Source organism: Plasmodium vinckei (genome assembly GCF_900681995.1).
Source record: "Plasmodium vinckei vinckei genome assembly, chromosome: PVVCY_12".
NCBI classification, from domain to species: Eukaryota; Apicomplexa; class Aconoidasida; order Haemosporida; family Plasmodiidae; genus Plasmodium; species Plasmodium vinckei.
Genome location: NC_051304.1, coordinates 738,488 through 757,766, shown reverse-complemented (window position 1 = coordinate 757,766; position 19,279 = coordinate 738,488). Strand labels below are relative to the sequence as shown.

General features: G+C 22.4%; 6 protein-coding genes across 6 annotated transcripts; 4 read left to right on the top strand and 2 right to left on the bottom strand.

Moving 5' to 3' along the window:
- Positions 1-734: 734 nt before the first annotated feature.
- On the bottom strand, positions 735-932 carry PVVCY_1202130 (conserved protein, unknown function; the record flags this gene model as incomplete). Its single annotated transcript, XM_008625223.1, has 1 exon — positions 735-932. The coding sequence occupies one exon, from the start codon at positions 930-932 to the stop codon at positions 735-737; it is 198 nt and encodes a 65-aa protein (XP_008623445.1).
- Positions 933-2,089: 1,157 nt separating this feature from the next.
- Positions 2,090-3,223, top strand: PVVCY_1202120 (lysophospholipase, putative; the record flags this gene model as incomplete). The annotated part of the gene is made up of 1 exon (XM_008625222.1): positions 2,090-3,223. One exon carries the CDS (start codon positions 2,090-2,092, stop codon positions 3,221-3,223), a length of 1,134 nt encoding a protein of 377 aa, XP_008623444.1.
- Positions 3,224-5,518: 2,295 nt separating this feature from the next.
- PVVCY_1202110 (lysophospholipase, putative) lies at positions 5,519-6,907 on the top strand (the record flags this gene model as incomplete). The annotated part of the gene is made up of 1 exon (XM_008625221.2): positions 5,519-6,907. The coding sequence occupies one exon, from the start codon at positions 5,519-5,521 to the stop codon at positions 6,905-6,907; it is 1,389 nt and encodes a 462-aa protein (XP_008623443.2).
- Positions 6,908-8,846: 1,939 nt separating this feature from the next.
- On the top strand, positions 8,847-12,287 carry PVVCY_1202100 (ribonucleases P/MRP protein subunit POP1, putative; the record flags this gene model as incomplete). The annotated part of the gene is made up of 4 exons (XM_008625220.2): positions 8,847-11,460; positions 11,574-11,960; positions 12,044-12,136; positions 12,244-12,287. The coding sequence occupies 4 exons, from the start codon at positions 8,847-8,849 to the stop codon at positions 12,285-12,287; spliced, it is 3,138 nt and encodes a 1,045-aa protein (XP_008623442.2).
- Positions 12,288-12,789: 502 nt separating this feature from the next.
- On the bottom strand, positions 12,790-13,399 carry PVVCY_1202090 (conserved Plasmodium protein, unknown function; the record flags this gene model as incomplete). The annotated part of the gene is made up of 2 exons (XM_008625219.1): positions 12,790-12,998; positions 13,156-13,399. 2 exons carry the CDS (start codon positions 13,397-13,399, stop codon positions 12,790-12,792), a joined length of 453 nt encoding a protein of 150 aa, XP_008623441.1.
- Positions 13,400-14,628: 1,229 nt separating this feature from the next.
- On the top strand, positions 14,629-18,068 carry PVVCY_1202080 (Cg7 protein, putative; the record flags this gene model as incomplete). The annotated part of the gene is made up of 2 exons (XM_008625218.1): positions 14,629-16,311; positions 16,428-18,068. 2 exons carry the CDS (start codon positions 14,629-14,631, stop codon positions 18,066-18,068), a joined length of 3,324 nt encoding a protein of 1,107 aa, XP_008623440.1.
- Positions 18,069-19,279: the final 1,211 nt, after the last annotated feature.

Below are 19,279 nucleotides of genomic sequence, written 5' to 3'. Positions count from 1 at the left end.
TGAGCAAGTGTAAAATTTCTCACCATGTGAATAACTCAACAGTTTGCAATTTATAGAAAAGAAGCATTATAATTAATATGATATAGTAATTAAAAAAGAGAAAACTGATACATACCCATTTATACGTGTCTAATTTTAAAGCAAACTTTCAAAAAGTGATATACATCCATGTGCTTGTATATAGTTTTGTTTTTACTAAGATTTTATTTAATTTTTATAATCTTTAAGATTAATATGCATATTTTTGTTATCCATATATATCTCTCTTTTTTCTTTTTCATTAACTTTTGTTATTTTTATATTTCATTTTGCTGCTATTCATTTTGCTGCCATTTATTTTGCACTTTTATAATTCATTATAAAGGCGCATCTTATCTTTATGGACTTCACAGGTATGTGATTGTCTATGAGTTTACAAAACATTAAAAAATATAAGTTTTAAATATTGAAATTCGAAAAAATTTTCAAACAAGTTAGAAAAAAATAGGTTTAAACGAATTATGAAATTAATTAAAGAAAAACAAATTAATTAGGACATAGTAAATTATGATTGTAAAGAATAACTTGCGTGTTTGTAGTTGTAATGAATTGGTTTCCTTTTATTTTTTTTTTGTCTTCTTTTTAATTCCATAGTGTAATAAGGGAAAGAATATAATTTGGAGAAATAACAAAAGGGGGTATCGATAATTTTGTGTATATAAGGAAATATATATTTTTTTTTTTTTACTGACTAGCTAGGATATTTTTCTTTTTAATATTTCATTCTGAACTTGCTCAATTGCTTTATTTCTATCATTTAAATGTTTTGACAAATCATATTCTTTCATTTCTGGTTTCATAATTAAGTGAACACAACATGAACCCATCGCCATACATATAAATGACGTCGATACGATAAATAAATATTTTCTCATAGGAACACCTAGCGGCATTTTTTTTTTTTTTTTTATAAAAATTATATAGCAAATCAATTATTGTCGAAAAAAAATGAAAAATACATTTAAATGGGTAAACCTTTATTCGTTTTATGATTTATAAATATAAGGAAATTAATTTGTTGTGCAAATATTATATAAAATACGCATGCGTAAATATATACATATAATAAACTGTACGTACCGTTATATATAAAATCTATAAAAATGAAAATAATAATTGTTTTATAAACAAATATAAAATCGATAGATTATTCCGTGATTTTTATATTATATATATAAATATAATTTTTTCCCCTTTTAATTATGTGAATAATAAATCATTAATTATATATTTTAAACAAGTTATAACACCTTTTAATAATTTAAAAAAATGGAAATTTCCATAATTCATAAAATGATTTTATTTCATTAAAAAGGTGTAAAAATTAAATGAAAAAATTAATTTTTTAGTTATATTTGTTTTCATATATTGTTTATTAAACAAATATTTTTATGATTTCCTTTCATTATATATTATTTTTATTTTATATAATTGATTGAATGTTTAAATTAATGGGAATTATATAAAGCATTTTTTCAACTTTATATCTTTGAAATAGTTTTTTTTTTAATTTTATTTTTCTTGTTTACGTTATTTAAATACATAAGGTTACATAATTACAAAATGATAAGAATATAAACTGCTTTAAATTTAGTATAAGTTTATCACTTCACATACTTATCATCATATATATGATTTCTATAGTACTAAAGCATATAATAAGCTTATATATATATATAAGTATAAAAATTATATACCATATATATGAATATTTATCAAATCAAATAACTTGTGTATGATATATAATACATTTTTTAGATTATAAGTTACATATTTTTTATTACATAAAATTCCAAAGTCTTAGGAAAAGTCTAGAATATATACATAATTATATTTATATACTCATCAAAATATATAATATAATACTTGCATATATGTGTTGCAAACAATTTTGAAATTTTTATTTTTATTTCCGCTTCATAAATAATTAAATTTTATTATACTTTCTTTTTTTGAAATAAGATATATTTTTTGGTTATATTGCATTTATTTAAATTTCCGATTTTTAATGATTGATGTATATATATGTGCATGATTATTTATGTTTAAAATGCCTGACAATCAATCAAGTGAAAACGATAAACAGAAAGGAGGTAGCTCATCTGGTGGCAATAAAAAAAGTGAAAAATTAGACGGAAGACCTAAAATTGATACATTTAATAATAAAAATGGACTAGCTATAAAAACATATGCATGGGAAATAAAAAATCCTGTGGCTATTTTATTTTTAGTTCATGGATTAAGTGGGAATGCACGTTTTGAGTATTTAAAACATAATGTTACATTAGTAGGGTATGAAAAAGCTATACTAAATGATGCAGATAATTATTATATATATAAAGGTAGTTGGGTTGAAGAATTTAATAAAAAAGGAATAAGTGTATATGGGTTAGATTTACAAGGTCATGGTTTATCAGAAGGATGGGAAAACTTAGTGAAACATGTTAGAGAATTTGATGATATGGTTTATGATGTTTTACAATTTATTAATAGAGTTCATGATACATTATGTTTAGAAAAATATAAGAGTAATCTTAATAGTGGTGAAAATGCAAATTCTCTACATAATAATATTATAAATACAAAATTACCTCCATTTTATATTATGGGCCAATCAATGGGAGGAAATATATCTTTGCGTCTTTTAGAAACGTTAGAAAAATCGAAAGATATAACAGCTAATAATAATAAAATAAATATAAGAGGTGCTATATCATTAGCAGGTATGATATCCATCGATGAAATGCTAAAAAAACCTTCATTTAAATATTTTTATATGCCATTTGGAAAAATGTTATCAGCAACTTTTCCTAGTTTACGAATTCTTCCGCCATTAGAATTTAAGAAATTCCCATACGTAAATGATATATTTAAATATGATAAAAATGTATCATTAAGACCAGTTACTTGTAAGCTTGGTTATGAATTATTTAGAGCTATTGAAAATTTAAATAATGATATTAGCTATTTGCCAAAAGATGTACCATTATTATTTGTTCATTCACGGGAGGATACTGCTTGCTTTTTTGGTGGTGTTCAAAGATTTTTTAATAACGTCAAATCAAATAATAAAGAACTATTTGCTTTAGACGATATGGATCATGTTTTAACTATGGAACCAGGAAACGAACGAATTTTAAAAAAAGTCACAGAGTGGATTCTAAACCTATCATCCCGCAACTAAAACAAAATCAGCTATTTTGTAAACACCTTACAATTGTTTTACAATAATTTTCCAACAATTTCAACCTGTGTAACACTAGGTGTTAGCAAATAGTGGAAGTACCACCAGACACTTTTGGTAAATACAAAATCCCATGCCTATTTTGAATAATCGATGGTGAAATATGGAAGAATAGGTACCAAAAATAGTTTTCTAAAAATTTTAATACATATACCCTAACATGTGCAACCATTTAAGAAGAAACAGAAATGTATATATTAAAAAAATGGGAATGATATATACATTATTTTATTACTTCATTTTAAATTATTTATTTTTTAATATTTTTTGTAACATATATTTTATCGTTTTTTTTTTTTTGAAAATATGTTTATAACCGCTTTTTTACAATTTCATAGTATGTTAACTAAAACCGGTATATTCAATTATATATATTTTTTTTGACATTTAAATAAGTCATAAATTATTATTATAAGCTTTAAGGATATTAATTTAGTATAATATAAAATTAAAGTAAACATTAAAAAAATAGGTGAGACAATTGTATGGTTTATGACTTTTCTAGCTAAATTAGTTACAAATCTGTTGAAAAAAAAAAATTTAATACATTATTATATGAACAAGTCATACAAATTTTAACATTTAAGCTAACCATATAATATAGTTAAAAATATATTTTGTGAATAGTATAATGGAAATTAATATATCATCTATTTTTTTTTTTAATATATATACAATAAAAATTGACACATTAAATGTATGGTTTTAGGCAATATTTAAGAGTTTCATTAATAAAATAAGTAATTACCAATTTTCCTGTCAATTTTATATTTTTTATTTTTTTTATTTTTATTTTTTTGTTGATTTATTTGTTTGTTTATTTATTTTTTTTTATTATTGCTTGTTGTTATTTTAGGGGGGTTATATATATACTTAGCGCTTTCTAAAAGGTGCAGTTTATTAGGTTATATATTTCCTTTTTTGTAAGAATTTTTAATTTTTAACTAATATGCATGCAGAATAAAAAAACATTGAACCTAAAATATATATATAAACAATCCCTTATAATTACAACTCGCTTTTGAGAAAAATTGTTAACACATAGCAAAAAAATAAGCAATAAGAGAAAATAAAAATATAGCCGAAAAGGAAATTATTATTATATTTCAAATAATTTTTTAGTAATTAATATAATTTTTTAAATAATTTATTTTTTAGAACAATTCACATTATTTTAGAAAGTGATAAAAAACGTGTTAAGCACCGAAAAAATAATAAAAAAAAATACTTTATTATAATAACCTTTTTTTTTAACTTGCATTTTCTCTAGTATGCAATTAAAAAATTAGGAGGGTGTTGTAATTATATTAACACTGTGTACAAAAATATATACATAAATATATATATTACATTATATTACAACATTATATTATATATATATATATTTATATTATATTATATTATATATATAATTGCCTTAATAGAGATGTGAATAACAGTGCTTAGATATTCTTAATATATATATATTATATATTGCCATATATACATATTATTTTTAAATAGATTTTAATACTTCGCCTATATACTTTTATTTCTAATGAGTTTTAGCTTTAGAATATTTAATATTTTAAAATTAATTTTGTAGATAAATAGTCACCACCCTATACTAAATTTTATATAATTATACTATGGGTACAGACTATGTACTAATCTTAAAAAATAATTTTTTTTAGATTTAATATTTATTTTTTTTTATGTTTTTAAATATTTGGATTTTTATCTAAATTATAGAATTTATACCTTTTATGGTATTTTTATTATTTATTTTAAAGGGGTAATAATATCTCTTTATTTTTCTAAAAACATCTGAATTTTTCTCTTATTATATTTTATTTTCCATTATTTTCACAAACATGTAAGTTTTTTATTACTATTTTTTTATTATCCAAGATTTTCTAAAACATGTGAATTTTTTCACATATTTTTATTTTATGTTCCATTTTAAATCGAACATTACATGTTTTTAATAATTTGAATAAGCCCAGCCATATATTAGTACTATCTGCATGTTGTTGTATTATTATTGTCATTGTTGTTTTTTTTTTTTTCTAATAAGTGATCATATTTTATTTTTTTTTTAATAAGTTTTAAATTATTATGTTTATATAAAAATATATATTTTCATATTAAATTATGATTTTTCATAAGTACATAATATTACGGCATCTAGTAATATATACATATTAATAGATAGAAAAAATACAAAAAAAAAAAAAAAAATAATAATATAAAAAAATGGATCCATATCAAGAAGAATCACAAGGTAACAATGTTATGTTAAAATCGGGTAATAAAGACCCGAAAATAATGGGTAATCCTGATATTGGTTATTTTACAAATAAACATGGCTTGAAGATAAAAACATTTAATTGGCTTGTCAAGGCACCTGTAGGAATAGTATTTCTAGTGCACTCTTTAAATTCACATTGTCGATTTGATTATTTAAAACATAATGCCACTATAGTAAATAATGACAAGGCTGTTTTAAATGATGGAGACAACTTTTATGTCCATAAAGATAGTTGGATTGAAGAATTAAACAAAAATGGTTATTCTGTTTATGGTCTAGATTTACAAGGACATGGTGAATCAGAATGCTTAAAGGGTGAAAAAACCTACATTAAGGAGTTTGATGATTTTGCTGATGATGTACTTCAATATATGAATAGTATACATGAATCAATCATTAAAGAAGCTGCCAATAATGATTACAAAAATGGTAAAAACGCAATAAAACAAAAAAAAAGGTGCAAGAAATGTGATTTGATTTTAAAAGATGAATATGATATTTGTTGTGCCAATGAAGATAAAATTCTAGCCAGAAGTTTACGTACGCGCCAACCAGGACATAATCAATATAAAAGACCTGACTATAACATAGAACCGTATAAAACACCTTTACCAATGTATTTAGTTGGATTATCAATGGGAGGAAATATTGTTATGAGAATATTGGAATTATTATCACAAAGAAGATACAATTATTATAATCGACTAAATATAAAAGGTGCCTGTTCATTATCAGGAATGGTATCAGCAAAAGATCTAAAAAAACGGCCTTCATGGAAATATTTTTATATACCGGGAATGACAATATCATCTCTTTTATTTCCAAAATCTAGATTTATGCCAAATGTAACGTGCCAAACATATCCATATTTAAAAGATTTATATTCATTTGATAAAATATTTAATGACCAACCTATTACTAATAAATTTGCTTATAAATTATTGGAAGCTACTGATACTTTAAATAAGGATATAGACAGTATGCCAAAAAATGTGCCCTTACTTTTTGTTCATTCTATTAATGATCAAAAATGCGATCACGCAGACGCTCAGGATTTTTATAATAATTTGAAAACTAAAAAAAAAGAATTTCACAGTATAGAAGATATGGAACATATGATTACAATGGAACCTGGAAATGAAAAAGTTCTCAAAAAACTTGTAGATTGGCTAGAAGATACACAAAAAGTTAAAAAAAAAGTTAAAAATAACCTTAGAAGTGATGATGACAAGAGTGCCTTGCCAAAGAAGAAGTATCCACCAATGCGAAACCGTGGTATTGCATTATATCATCCAAAGCCTAAGATCCCCCAAGAGCAAGTTGCCCAAGCGTAAGTTGCCCAAGAGCAAACTTCCCAAGAGCAAACTGCCAAAGAGCAAGCTCCCCCCCAAATCAATATGTCTAAAAACACGCTACCCAAAATCAACCTGCCGACGAACAAGATTTGCAAAACAAAAAATATAGAAAATGATTTGTTTCATATAGGGGAAAAATAGCTTTGCTAAAATATTTGTGTTATGAAAAATTAATCAAAAAAATTATCTCCCTATATGCATATATGTTTATACTCGAGATTGTACAGAATAATATTATGTAACGATCGAATAATTATGGTGTTCGTAATCTGATAAAAAAAATATACACATATAATTAAATATTTGAGGAAGGTACACAAAAATGATATATGAACATTTGAGTTATATTTTTCAAAAAAAAAATAGTGTATATTAAACATTCTTATCTTATCATTTGTCTAATTAAAATGTTATACATATGATGGTAGTTACCTTCCAATATTCCTTGCCAATATGGTTTAAATATGAAAAAATATTATTTACATATAATGATATAAAAGTAATTGTTTAAAGCCTATATGATGTGTATTTTTTGTATCATTTATTTGTATAATATAAAAAAGAAAGCATTATATATATATGTTTGTTTTTTTATTTAAATATTCCTCTTTTAATATATAGATTTGCCATTCCATATGGGATGAAAAGTAAATGGCCATATTTATATTTTTTAGTCTTTTTTCAATTTTTGCTAATTTTTAATCACTAGTGTTTCTTAATATAAAAATATTTTGGTTACATATTTATGTGGTTACCTATATATACGCTTTTATATTTGTATACTTCTCTTTTACATATTTTATCATATCTATCTTCTTTTTTATTTATTTTCATTATTTCATTTCCATACTAAGAGGGGAATATAAATATATTGCTAATATATATATTAACTTTCAAGGATATGGACGATTTTTTCAGAACTTCAAAAAGGCTAATAATAATACATAGCTGTTTATACATCCAAGATGATTTGTCTTATTTTTGTTGCTATTACTTTATTTTTAATTTCATTTATTTGCGTTGCTATTATTTTATTTTTAATTACATTTATTTGTGTGACTACATATTATCATTTATTTTGTGTTTACATGACGATATAAAATGAACTTAACTATTAAATTTAAAAGAGGATTTATTTTTTATCATTGTCAAAAGTTATTTCACATATTTCCAGTTCAACTTATAATTGGTTACTTTTTATGTACAACAAAAAGTAGATTACAACGGTACGTAATTTTTATTTTTTTATCAAAAAGGTTAGCAAAATTTATGTACCAATAGGTCTGCAACATTCTGTAAATTCTATACAATTGCTATCCAATATTGAAACGTAAAAAATGGAACAAACTTAATGAATTAAAGATAGTAGTAATAATAATATGTGACTCATGGAAAAAATATTCAAAATATATTTTTACTAAATTTGAAAAAATATTTATGTGCATGCATTTTCATCTATATTACATTGCGGATAAATATGGTAATGGAAATGAAAAAAAAATCGTAACACTATTCTCATCATTTTCACCCCGAATATATTAAATAATATGTAAAAAAAAAAATATATATATATATATAATTAAATTAAAAAAAAATATATATATGCATATTTACTTATATATAAAGTGTTAAATGGATAGGGTAAAATGTATATGGAAAGTTAAGCAGGAAAAGTTTGACAATTCGATGTTGCCAAATTATTCATGGAGAAATATTTAAAGGTGAAAATATGAAAAGGGAGAAAAAAAAAAACATGATCTTTCTTTTTTACTTCCCTTTTAGTGTAATATTTCCTACAGAAAAAGAAATTTACAAAGGGGATCACAAGTATATATAATATGTTTTTTCTATTTTCAAGCCTCTCTTAACAATAATTGCTACATCATCTATTTATTTATAATTATTATGAACTGTTAATATGGAATCAACCATAAATGGGAAAAAAAATGAAAGCAGTCACCTTAGTAAGAAAGAAAATAAGGAAAAGGAAAATAATATAAAAAATAATGAAAACAATAAACTAGCCAAAATGAATAATAACAATGAAAAAATATATAAACCACTCCAAGATATCACAAACAATTCTGAAATAAAATCATTTAATCAAAATGTTATATTATGGAGTTCATCATTTTTTAGTTTGAAGGAAGACGATTTAAAAATATTTGGAATCGAGCTAAAAAAAAGAAATATATTCAAAAGATGTTTTCAAAGAATTCATAAAAACAAAAGGAGAAGGTGTATGTCATTTAATCCATATAGAGTACCACTATCATGTAAAAAAGTGGCATTTGATGAAATGCTAATATCTGAACCTAAAATAATGAAAAAAAAAAAAAAAAAAAAAAAAATATATAATAATCCTAATATGCCACATGATTATTTTTATAAAAAATATATTTTTAGAGCCAAAAAAAAAAATTGGCTAGAAACACATTTATATCATTCTAAAAAATTTAAAATGATTGATATATATGGTTATAAATTAGCTTTAAAAAATTGTAGTAAAATAAGTAGACGGATTTTTAGATATCATAAAAGAAAATCATTAATACATGACATGTCTTATGTAGAAGTAATACAAATATCTGGAAATGAAAATGATATAATTCATATTTTAAAAAAAATTACAAATATTGAACAAGCAAATATGATAAAAGAAAAATATCTATTAGGCATCTTATTAGGAAAGATGTTCATTTATAAATATGATCCTGCACATGAAAAAAATGACACCAAAACAGATCAACCTGGTAAGGAAGAAAATCAAAACTTTTTCAATGCAGAAAATTGTCTTATATGCCCTGCATATTTTTTATGGAGATCTAAAGAAGAAAAAACAACAAGCTCAAAAAAGGATAAAAAAAAAAGTAAAATAAATCTAGCTAGCCAAATTAACGAATATAAAAATGATAAGACAGAAAAAATAGAGAATAAAAATAAGGGTGATACTTTAAGGGATCTTTGGATATTTATTCATCCAGTTTGTTTGAAAGAAATTATAGAAAACTTTGAAAATGTAATATCTTGTGAAATAAATAGAATTTCTAATAAAGTGAATATAAAACATATTAAAAATATTTGTATGTATGAATTAATTGGGCCTAATAGTTTTAATTTATTAGTAAATATTTTAAAAGTTAAATCAAAATATATTATGAGAGAAAAAAAAGATATTTATCATTACAAATATGAGCATATAACATTACCAACAGATTTTGTTATTCCTATGTATGCAATTTTACCTAAAACAATTGGGCCTTTTCTGCTTAATTACAAAATTAATGAAAATTTGTCTGACAAATTAGTAGAAAATATAGATAAACAAACTAATGAGGATAGTAATAAAATAAATGAACAGATGGTAACTGAAAAGGAAAATAACCAGAACATCCCATGTCTTAATGCTTTGAATTATTTACGAGAAAAAAATAAAAAAGGAAATAAATTTTTATTGAAAGCAAATAATTTCAGTCCCTATGATAATAATATACTTATGAATGAAAAAATAAAACAAAATGTTATAAAAACTTTTAAAATTAATAAATATAAACATGTAAGGAGTAGGAAAAAAAAAAAAGTAAAATTAGCCATATTAAAAATGTTAAGTAAAAACAAGAATATTGCACCTTATGATGTTATAAAAGAAAAAAAGCAAAGTAATACATTTCTTAACCTGGTGAACGAAGTAGATATAAACATGAAAAATGAAAGAAAAAATAATGCTATATTTGATAATAATATGTTAGATAATTATGTAGACAACTTTTTAGATGAATGTAAAAAAGAAGAAATGGATAGGAATAATCAAAATGATGTTTGGAGTGTAAAAGAATCAGAGGAAGATGAAATTTTAACGGAACTACAAAAAACAAAAGAACAAATTAAAAATAATTCACAAAAATATATAAAAATACCAATATTAATAATAAATAAAAGTGATAATAACAATAAAAGATTTTTTATTTTATGCCCAGCAAAAAAAAAAAGTTCAGTTTTATTCAATTTATTAGTTCGAAATGGATCAATAGCTATAGGATTAAAAGAAAGAGAAAAAATTTTTAAATGTTTAGATTTTTTATGTTATCCTAAAGATTTTCCTGACTCTGTTGGTGGAATGGCTTATAATAATATAAGAGAGCAATTATCAAAAAAAAAACATTTTAAAAAACCTATAAATAAAAGAGTAAATTATTATTGCTTAGGAATAAATAATCCATTCAATTATTCATGGATATCTATATATCCCTATACTAATAACAATATTAAAATTATAAGAGTTACAGATTCATATAATATTTTTTTAATTAAAACATTTTTAAATCGATTTGTTTCGATATCATTAAATAAATTAAATGATATAAATGACTTAGAATCATTTTACACATTTATGGAAGATGTAAAATCAAAATTTTATGTTTTATCCAATTATTTTATTTCTGTTTATGTCTATGCATACAAGGAGGGAACCCCGAAAAGGTTGTCACACATTTGCTCCATATCCTTGAAGAAGTTGATAAAATTTTTCACTCGTAAGTTTAAAAAAGAAAAAAGCGGACATAACACAAACGTGTGTACGTATCTATCTATGTATATGTACCTATATGTATCTATATGCATGTATATATGATTGCATTTTTTGTAGAATACCCCAACACGAAAAAAATCCAAAAATGGCTAGTTCACAAAAAAATAGAAGCAAAGAAAATATATAATAGTAAAAAAATTGAAAAGCCCAAGGAGCCAGTTATTTCGAGGTATAAAAACAGAGTCGTTAAAAAAAGGGAATTAAAAAAAAATGCAAATAATAAACAAAATATATCATATATACTTCAAACAGAAGATAAACAGTCTGATACACAAAAATGTGAAAATAATAATGAAGAAATAATTTTAGCATCGAAAAAAATAATTGGTTTTGTTTCTAGTGGTGGGCATGTCCTATCAAAAGGATATGGATATGGAGTTGCTCATATTTCCTTTTACTTATTTTTGGAAAACATATTATATCACATATTTGTTTTGAAATTAAGTATGTTGCAAAAAAAATAAATAAATACTTATTGTCATAATAATGAATACACAATTATATGCCTTATACTTTATTTTTTGCAGTTACATCAAATGAAATAAAAGCTAGTCAAAATGGAACTGACTTCACGTGTTTAGCATTAATGAGGAATACCAATTCGTCCCATTATTACCACGGTATTGAAATTTGAAAATATAGTATATGTGTTTATAAGTTTACATATTGTTTATATTTTAATGTTACACTTTTTCTTATTTTTTCTTGTTTTTTCTTATTTTTGTAGTTTGGCTTAGCTTGGTGGCAGAAGACAAATACCTTCCTTTTTAAGGATGCCAAAAGAAAATAAATGTTTTAAATCTCTTTACTTAATATGATTTTTTTTGTTTACTTCAAAATTATTGAGAGAGGATACGAGATTTTGTATACAACTTCAATAAATTTAAGATGGAGGGGAAGAAAATTATTAGTGAATTTTTCTTTTATTACTTTATTGTTTCAAATTCGAATATTTATTAGTTTAATCTGTTATGACATGTTGCTTATATAGACATGAGGAACCATATGTGTAATGCCATACGAATATAGTATCTACAAGTTAAACAAACGTTTTTAGCGATATTGCAAACAGGCATAAGTTTATTTGTTTTGTCTTTATGCACGTGCATTTAATTAAATAATTTTTTTTAATTAAAAAATATTTAAAAACTTATTAATTTTTTTATCTTTAATTAAAAACCATTTAACGGAAAAATGGAACGAAAAAGAACATCATAAATTAGGTATAAAAAATATTGAAGTATTTAATATATTTGAATTTCACCCTTTTTAATTAATAAGAACATAAAAAAACATCTGAGTTTGCATTTTTTATGCTAATATCAATATAGTCATTTACTATTTCAAAATTAACATCGTCTAAAAATACAATACCTCGTGTTTCAAGGACTTTTAAATTATTTGAAACGATTCCTTTTATTCCAATATATTTTGATTGTGTCTGGAAATTGGAGTCTTTAATTATGCACTCAACACAATTCCCTATAAAAGGTGTAAATAAAAAAGGTACAAATAAAAAAGGTACAAATAAAAAAAGTATAAATAAAAAAGGCATAAATAAAAATATAGCATCAAACGTGTGTGGACATTAAAAAGAGGATTGTTGGGTAATGCTATTATTTTTTTTCTTAGATTTTACCATTAACTGATTTTAAGGTAATTATATCCTCATGCTGATTTATAATTTCGCCTATAAAAAATATATCCTCATTTATAAAGTCTGATAAATATTTTTCTGATATTAGTCTGCCTACTTTGTTTTGTATAAATATATCATTTTTATGGTTTAAGTTTTCATCATATTTTTCAAGGGTATTATTTCCTTCCTCTTCATGTATTTGATCATTATAATGTGTACTATCCATAAAATAATTATCCCCCATTTTTTTTTCTACTCCCTTAGACGGACTTAATATATTTATGTCTGTATTATTTTCTATATAATTATTTATATATATAACTTTCTTTCCTTATTTATGAGCAACATGAAATATAAATAATATAAAAACAAACTACTATATATACCACTTAATGAAGTATATATAATTATTTATATCGTGACTGTATTTATCTTTTGGGGGTGAATATAAAAAACTAAAGGGATGCTCTTCCTTACAATATATGAATATACATAGGTTGCTATTTAATTATTTATTTTTTTTAAATTGTAAATGTATCATTTTTTTTCTTAAAATTCAATATCAAGTATTTTTCAACTATGCAATAAAAATTTTATTCAATGTTTTAAATCGAAAGAAATAACACACACAAAAAAAAAAAAAAAAAAAGATATATATTATTCTTTCTTTATAACTAACTTATAAGTAAAAATTCTCTACTTTGAACGAACTAAATTATTTTATTTTTTATACATTTTTATTGCAATATAGTTTTATTTAATCATGGCTCGTAATTATTATGGCATTAATGAATTAATTTTATAATTACATTTTAATTCATCATATATAAATCGTATATAAGCAAAGTATATATGTCACACTTTTGTTTTCCCTTATTGTTTTTTTTTTTTTTTTTGTTTGTGTATTTTTGTCATAATTACAGTATATTATATATATTTTTGTAGGTATTCATTTATGAATATACTTACAACTTTAAGTAATTTATTTTAGAACTTATTTTTCAAAAAAAGTTGAAAAAATAGCTTCATCATTTTTGACATTTTCATTTTACATTATTATACACATTTGTACATATCCGTATATCCATAATAATTTTTATTTTAGCATATCAAACTTGGATGACCTTATTACATTAAGATGACATGTGTATTACACATTATTGTCTCTCTTTCGATTTAAAATATACAAAAGTATGTTTTAATATATATTTGTGTCTGGCATTTTATCTTTTTGTTTTCTTTATATTATTCTTTACACCTTTATTTCGTGTTTGTGCTTGTAGTAGTACTAGTTTTACATCCGTTTATTTAACATAATTGGATTTGCATAAATTTATTATGTAGGAGTGGCATAAGCATACGATATTCTCGTCATATATAATATACAATCTTTATATTGTGATGCCATTAAGAAAAAAAAAATAATAATATAAAAAAAGAGGAATAGAAAAATAATAAAATGCGTAGGATGCAATGGATGCCGACGAAGTTGTGTGTGTTCATATGAGCTTGAAATTTTTAATCTTTAAAAATATCGAAAAAAATGAAGATAATTATTTATGTAATGATTTTATAATAAAGCTAGCTGATGTTGAAGATATTGAGTCTAGTAATATTTCAAAGGGATATTTTATAAAAAAGTTTCATGAATTTTTACGAGAGAAAAAAAAAAATGAATATGAATGTGTTATAAATGGAACAATAACAGAAGTTGCAAATTTTTTTTTTCAAAATATCGAGCTATTTATTAAAATAAAAAAAATACAATATGAATTAGAGGATACAAATTGTGATCCAAATAAATATGATAAAAATAGAGAAGGTGTAAATACGGATTACACATTTGCTAATAAAGATCTTGGAATAAATAAAAATATAATAAATTTAATAAAAAGTATAGACATACAAAATGATTTAAATTTTGAAAATAATGATAATATATATTTTAAGTGTTTATTTAAAGATTTAATAAATAATTTTGAATTTATTGAAAATAAGCAATATGAAAATATAAGTAATTTTTATATATCAAACAATTTAATTTTTTCTATAAATTTAAAATTTGAAGAATATTCAATAAATAAAAATTATATAGAATCTACAAAAAAAACAAATTGGCTAGATAATTCATATTTGGCTAGATATCCAAATAATGAAAATGGAAAAAATATTCGTAATATAAATAATAATATATATGCAGAAAAGACAGAAAATAAAATTAATCATATATTAAATATATTTAATTTTAAGAACATTTTTTTTTTATATATTAATTTTGATCAATATAAAAAAGAATTTTTTATAGACAACCATGTTGAAGTAAGTGTAGGAAATATTGTACATACCATAACACCAAACTCATGTATAAATGAAGAAGAAGAAGTAAATAGCCAAATAGGTAATGACAATGATATGGGCCATATAAAAAATAATAACGAGCAAATTAATGATCATGTGCATAATAAAAATAGTGTTGGATGTCATTTTTCTTTAATTTTTATTGATAAAATAAAAGAAATAAATGATTATTTTTTAATTAATGATATATATATTTATGTTAATAAAATGCAATTGGAGGTAGACAAAAGAGGATTACTTCAAAATGATAGTAAAGAGGCATGGGAAATTTATTCGGATTTTAGACAAATTTCTTATGATTTAGTTACTTCCTCTAATTCTATGCCTAATCTAAAATTCAAAGCAACAATTATTTCTTTCCCTCTCCATTCAAATTATAACAATATTAAATCGGACAGTGATCATAACTATAATTTTACAAATGTACAACATGATATGGCTACTTCAGATAGTCAAGATATCATGTCATATAATAAGATACACCAAATTGATGAAGACAATAATCAAATTTATTCCTTTGGTAGAGGGCATAAAAATGGAGGTAAATATTTTGATATAAATAACCGAACAAATAATATAACAGGGAATTTAAGATTACCTATAATCCTTGATAAAAATGATAATAAAATTATTTGTAATGTTTTTTTATCTGCTATAAATTGTCATATCCTTGAACTTAGTAACATATATGCAGAAAAAAATAAAAATAAACAAAATAATTTTTTTATAAAAATGGAGTCTAACATAATGGGAACCAGTTTTATATCCCCTTTATATACTTTCGAAGAAAACAAAAAGGTAAATTTTATCACTTTTTTTAAAAATTGAACAAAATGAAAATCGTTTATATTGCCAAGTGAAAATGTTTTATACTTATATTTTTTTTTTTTTTTCATTTTTATTTACACTTTCAGATTGAGTTAAAAAACTGCCACCTGGATTGTGACGTCGAATTGAAAGAAAGTGAACTATTGTCATATTTTGAAAATAAAAAAATATTGTTCGAATTATCAATTAAAGAACATGATAATAATATAAACATAGGAAAAGGTGAGTTTAATATAAAAAATATTATTAAAGAATTAAAGGAAACATTAGAAAATGAAAATAGTAAAGGCTATTATAAACAGAAATTGACCATATCTCTATATTTAAGTGTATTTAAAGAAAAATATTTAACCTCTGAAATAAATGCAGAAATATATTTTAGCATAAAAGAGAAGAAAGACAAAATGGTAGAGAAAAAACCAAATGTGATGGAAAACAGATTGGATGTGTATGAACATTTAGATCATAATCCTGTACTTAATGAATTGAATGTTGAGACAGGTAACATACCATCTAATATATATGAGTTTAAATTATGGAAAGAAAAGGAAGAAAAATTAATGAAAGAAATACTTAAAAAAAAAGAAGAGCATTTAATAAAAAAATTTACAAAAAAATATGAGCAAATGGAAAAAGAACGAAAAAATGAATTAGAAATAAAAAAAAATAAAGTTAAAGAAATTATAATAAAAATGAAAGAAGAGGAAATAAATATATTAAATAGTAGAAATGAATTAAAAATAAAAGATCAAGAATTAAATAGTGAAATATTAAATATAGAAAATAAATTAAAACAAATCAAAATTGCTTATGAAAAATCTCTAAATAATTTTAAAAAAAGTGTAAGACATAATAACTTAAGTAGTAGCATATTAGAAGAAAATAATGCATTGAAAACAAATTATAAAAAATTAAAAAATGATATAAAAAATTTGAAAAAAGAAAATGAACAAATGAAAGAAATACTAAACCAATATAATAACAAAGACAATACAATTATAAGTAATAAATATTTTCAAGAATTAAAAGAGGCAAAGAATGAAAACAAAATAGATGATGGAAAAAATCAGCATATTAGCCAAATTGAAAATTATATAAAAAATGTTAAGAAAAATAGAAAAGATATGTTAAAATTGTTATCAAATTTTGTTTTAAATTTTGAATATATATATGATCAAACACATAATGAAAAACTCGAAGATAATTTCCGTTCTCTCTTAAAAATTATTAATCAATTAAAAACTATTATTAATAAAGAAATAAAAAGTGATCAAATTTTGTTGAGCGATTTTGAAAATACAATTGAAAACGAAAGTGATTTTTATTTGAAAAAAAATGTAGAACAAGATAAAACCAAACAGATTGAAAATGATGGAAACAAATTTGGAAAAGATAAAGATGTAATAAATAGATATTATAATAAGACAAATTATTTTACAGAATTAAAAAAAAAAGAAACATTTTATGATTCAAATGATGAAGAAAATCAAAACAGTAACTACAAATTTACAAAACTTATACCAAAAGGAGAGAAAAAAAATAACAATGAAATAAAACCAAATGGTGTGGAAGATTCTAATCCAATTGTAAACATTAATAAAGCAAAAATTGTTGAAAATCTAAAAAGCGAAATAGACCGATTAATACAAAATGGTATATATAATGAAAATGATCAAATAATTATTAATATGAAAAAAAAATTGAATTCTCTCATTTTAAATACATAAATGAGCATGAGAAAGACATATATAGAAAGAGTATACATGGTTGAATAATAAAAATGGGGAACTATTCAATTATTATAAGTATTGCCCTATTTTTGATCATATACACTTATGTTACATATTACATAACAATTTGTTTATTCCATTTTTTAAACGTGATAAATGAGGGTATTTTCTCTATATGCATTTACCCCCCTTGTTTTTTCTTTTTTTTTTTTTTAAGTTTGAAATATCTTTTAATTTGACACATAAGATAAACCATTTTGAAAAGAAGGAAAGCCTTTTTTGATTTTATATATTTGAAATAACTTTTACTTATTATTATTATTTTTTTAATTATATTTTTTTTCAAGTTAAATATGTAATATACATCTTTTACGTATGTAATATAATGCTTGCTGAATATATAGAAAAAATTGTAAATATATAATTTTCACTTTTTCATATCGCACTACTACCTACAAAATCGCATAAAAATAATGTGTATATTTTTAATAGGAATATAGCTTAAGCATTGTTTTGGTTTACTCTATTTTTATTTCCGTTTTGTTGAGAAATAGCCTTTTTATATATTTTCAAAATATATATATGGTACTCGCATGAACTTTTTCACATTTTTCTTCCCATTTTTCCTCCCATTTTTTCTCCCACTTTTTCATATTATTACTGTTTTTTTAAAAAGATTTAATATTTTGAATTTTTTTTTATTAGGTAAATTTTTTTATATAATATAAATTTTTTTTGTGTTTTTTCACTTTGTACCTTTTTTAAAACGTGCAAAGGATTATATAAAAATGTAATGCCATCTTAAAGGCATTCGTAATTTTGTTTACCTCTCATTTTTTTTCCACTCTTTTATCTCTAACTTTTAATATACAAACTTGATAATATACAGTGTCCTGTTGAGATTGCCTTATTATAATAAGTCGGCATTTTCTAAAAATCGTATTATCAACACATGTGAATTTGATTTGGCTAAGTAAATAGAATAAGCATGCAAACATCATTATATATTTCATGCTATATTTCTCAATATTTAATACATAAAAAGTGACATTATATTTTTTGTAAGCAATTAAAACCATATAATATTGCATACATGTGAATAGTAGTAAATCTGGTATATCAACGTATTTATACGAGCAGATAAAATAAGAGTTGGCTATATTTTTTTATAAAAAGAATTAGCTATTTAGAATAAAGATAGTAAAACA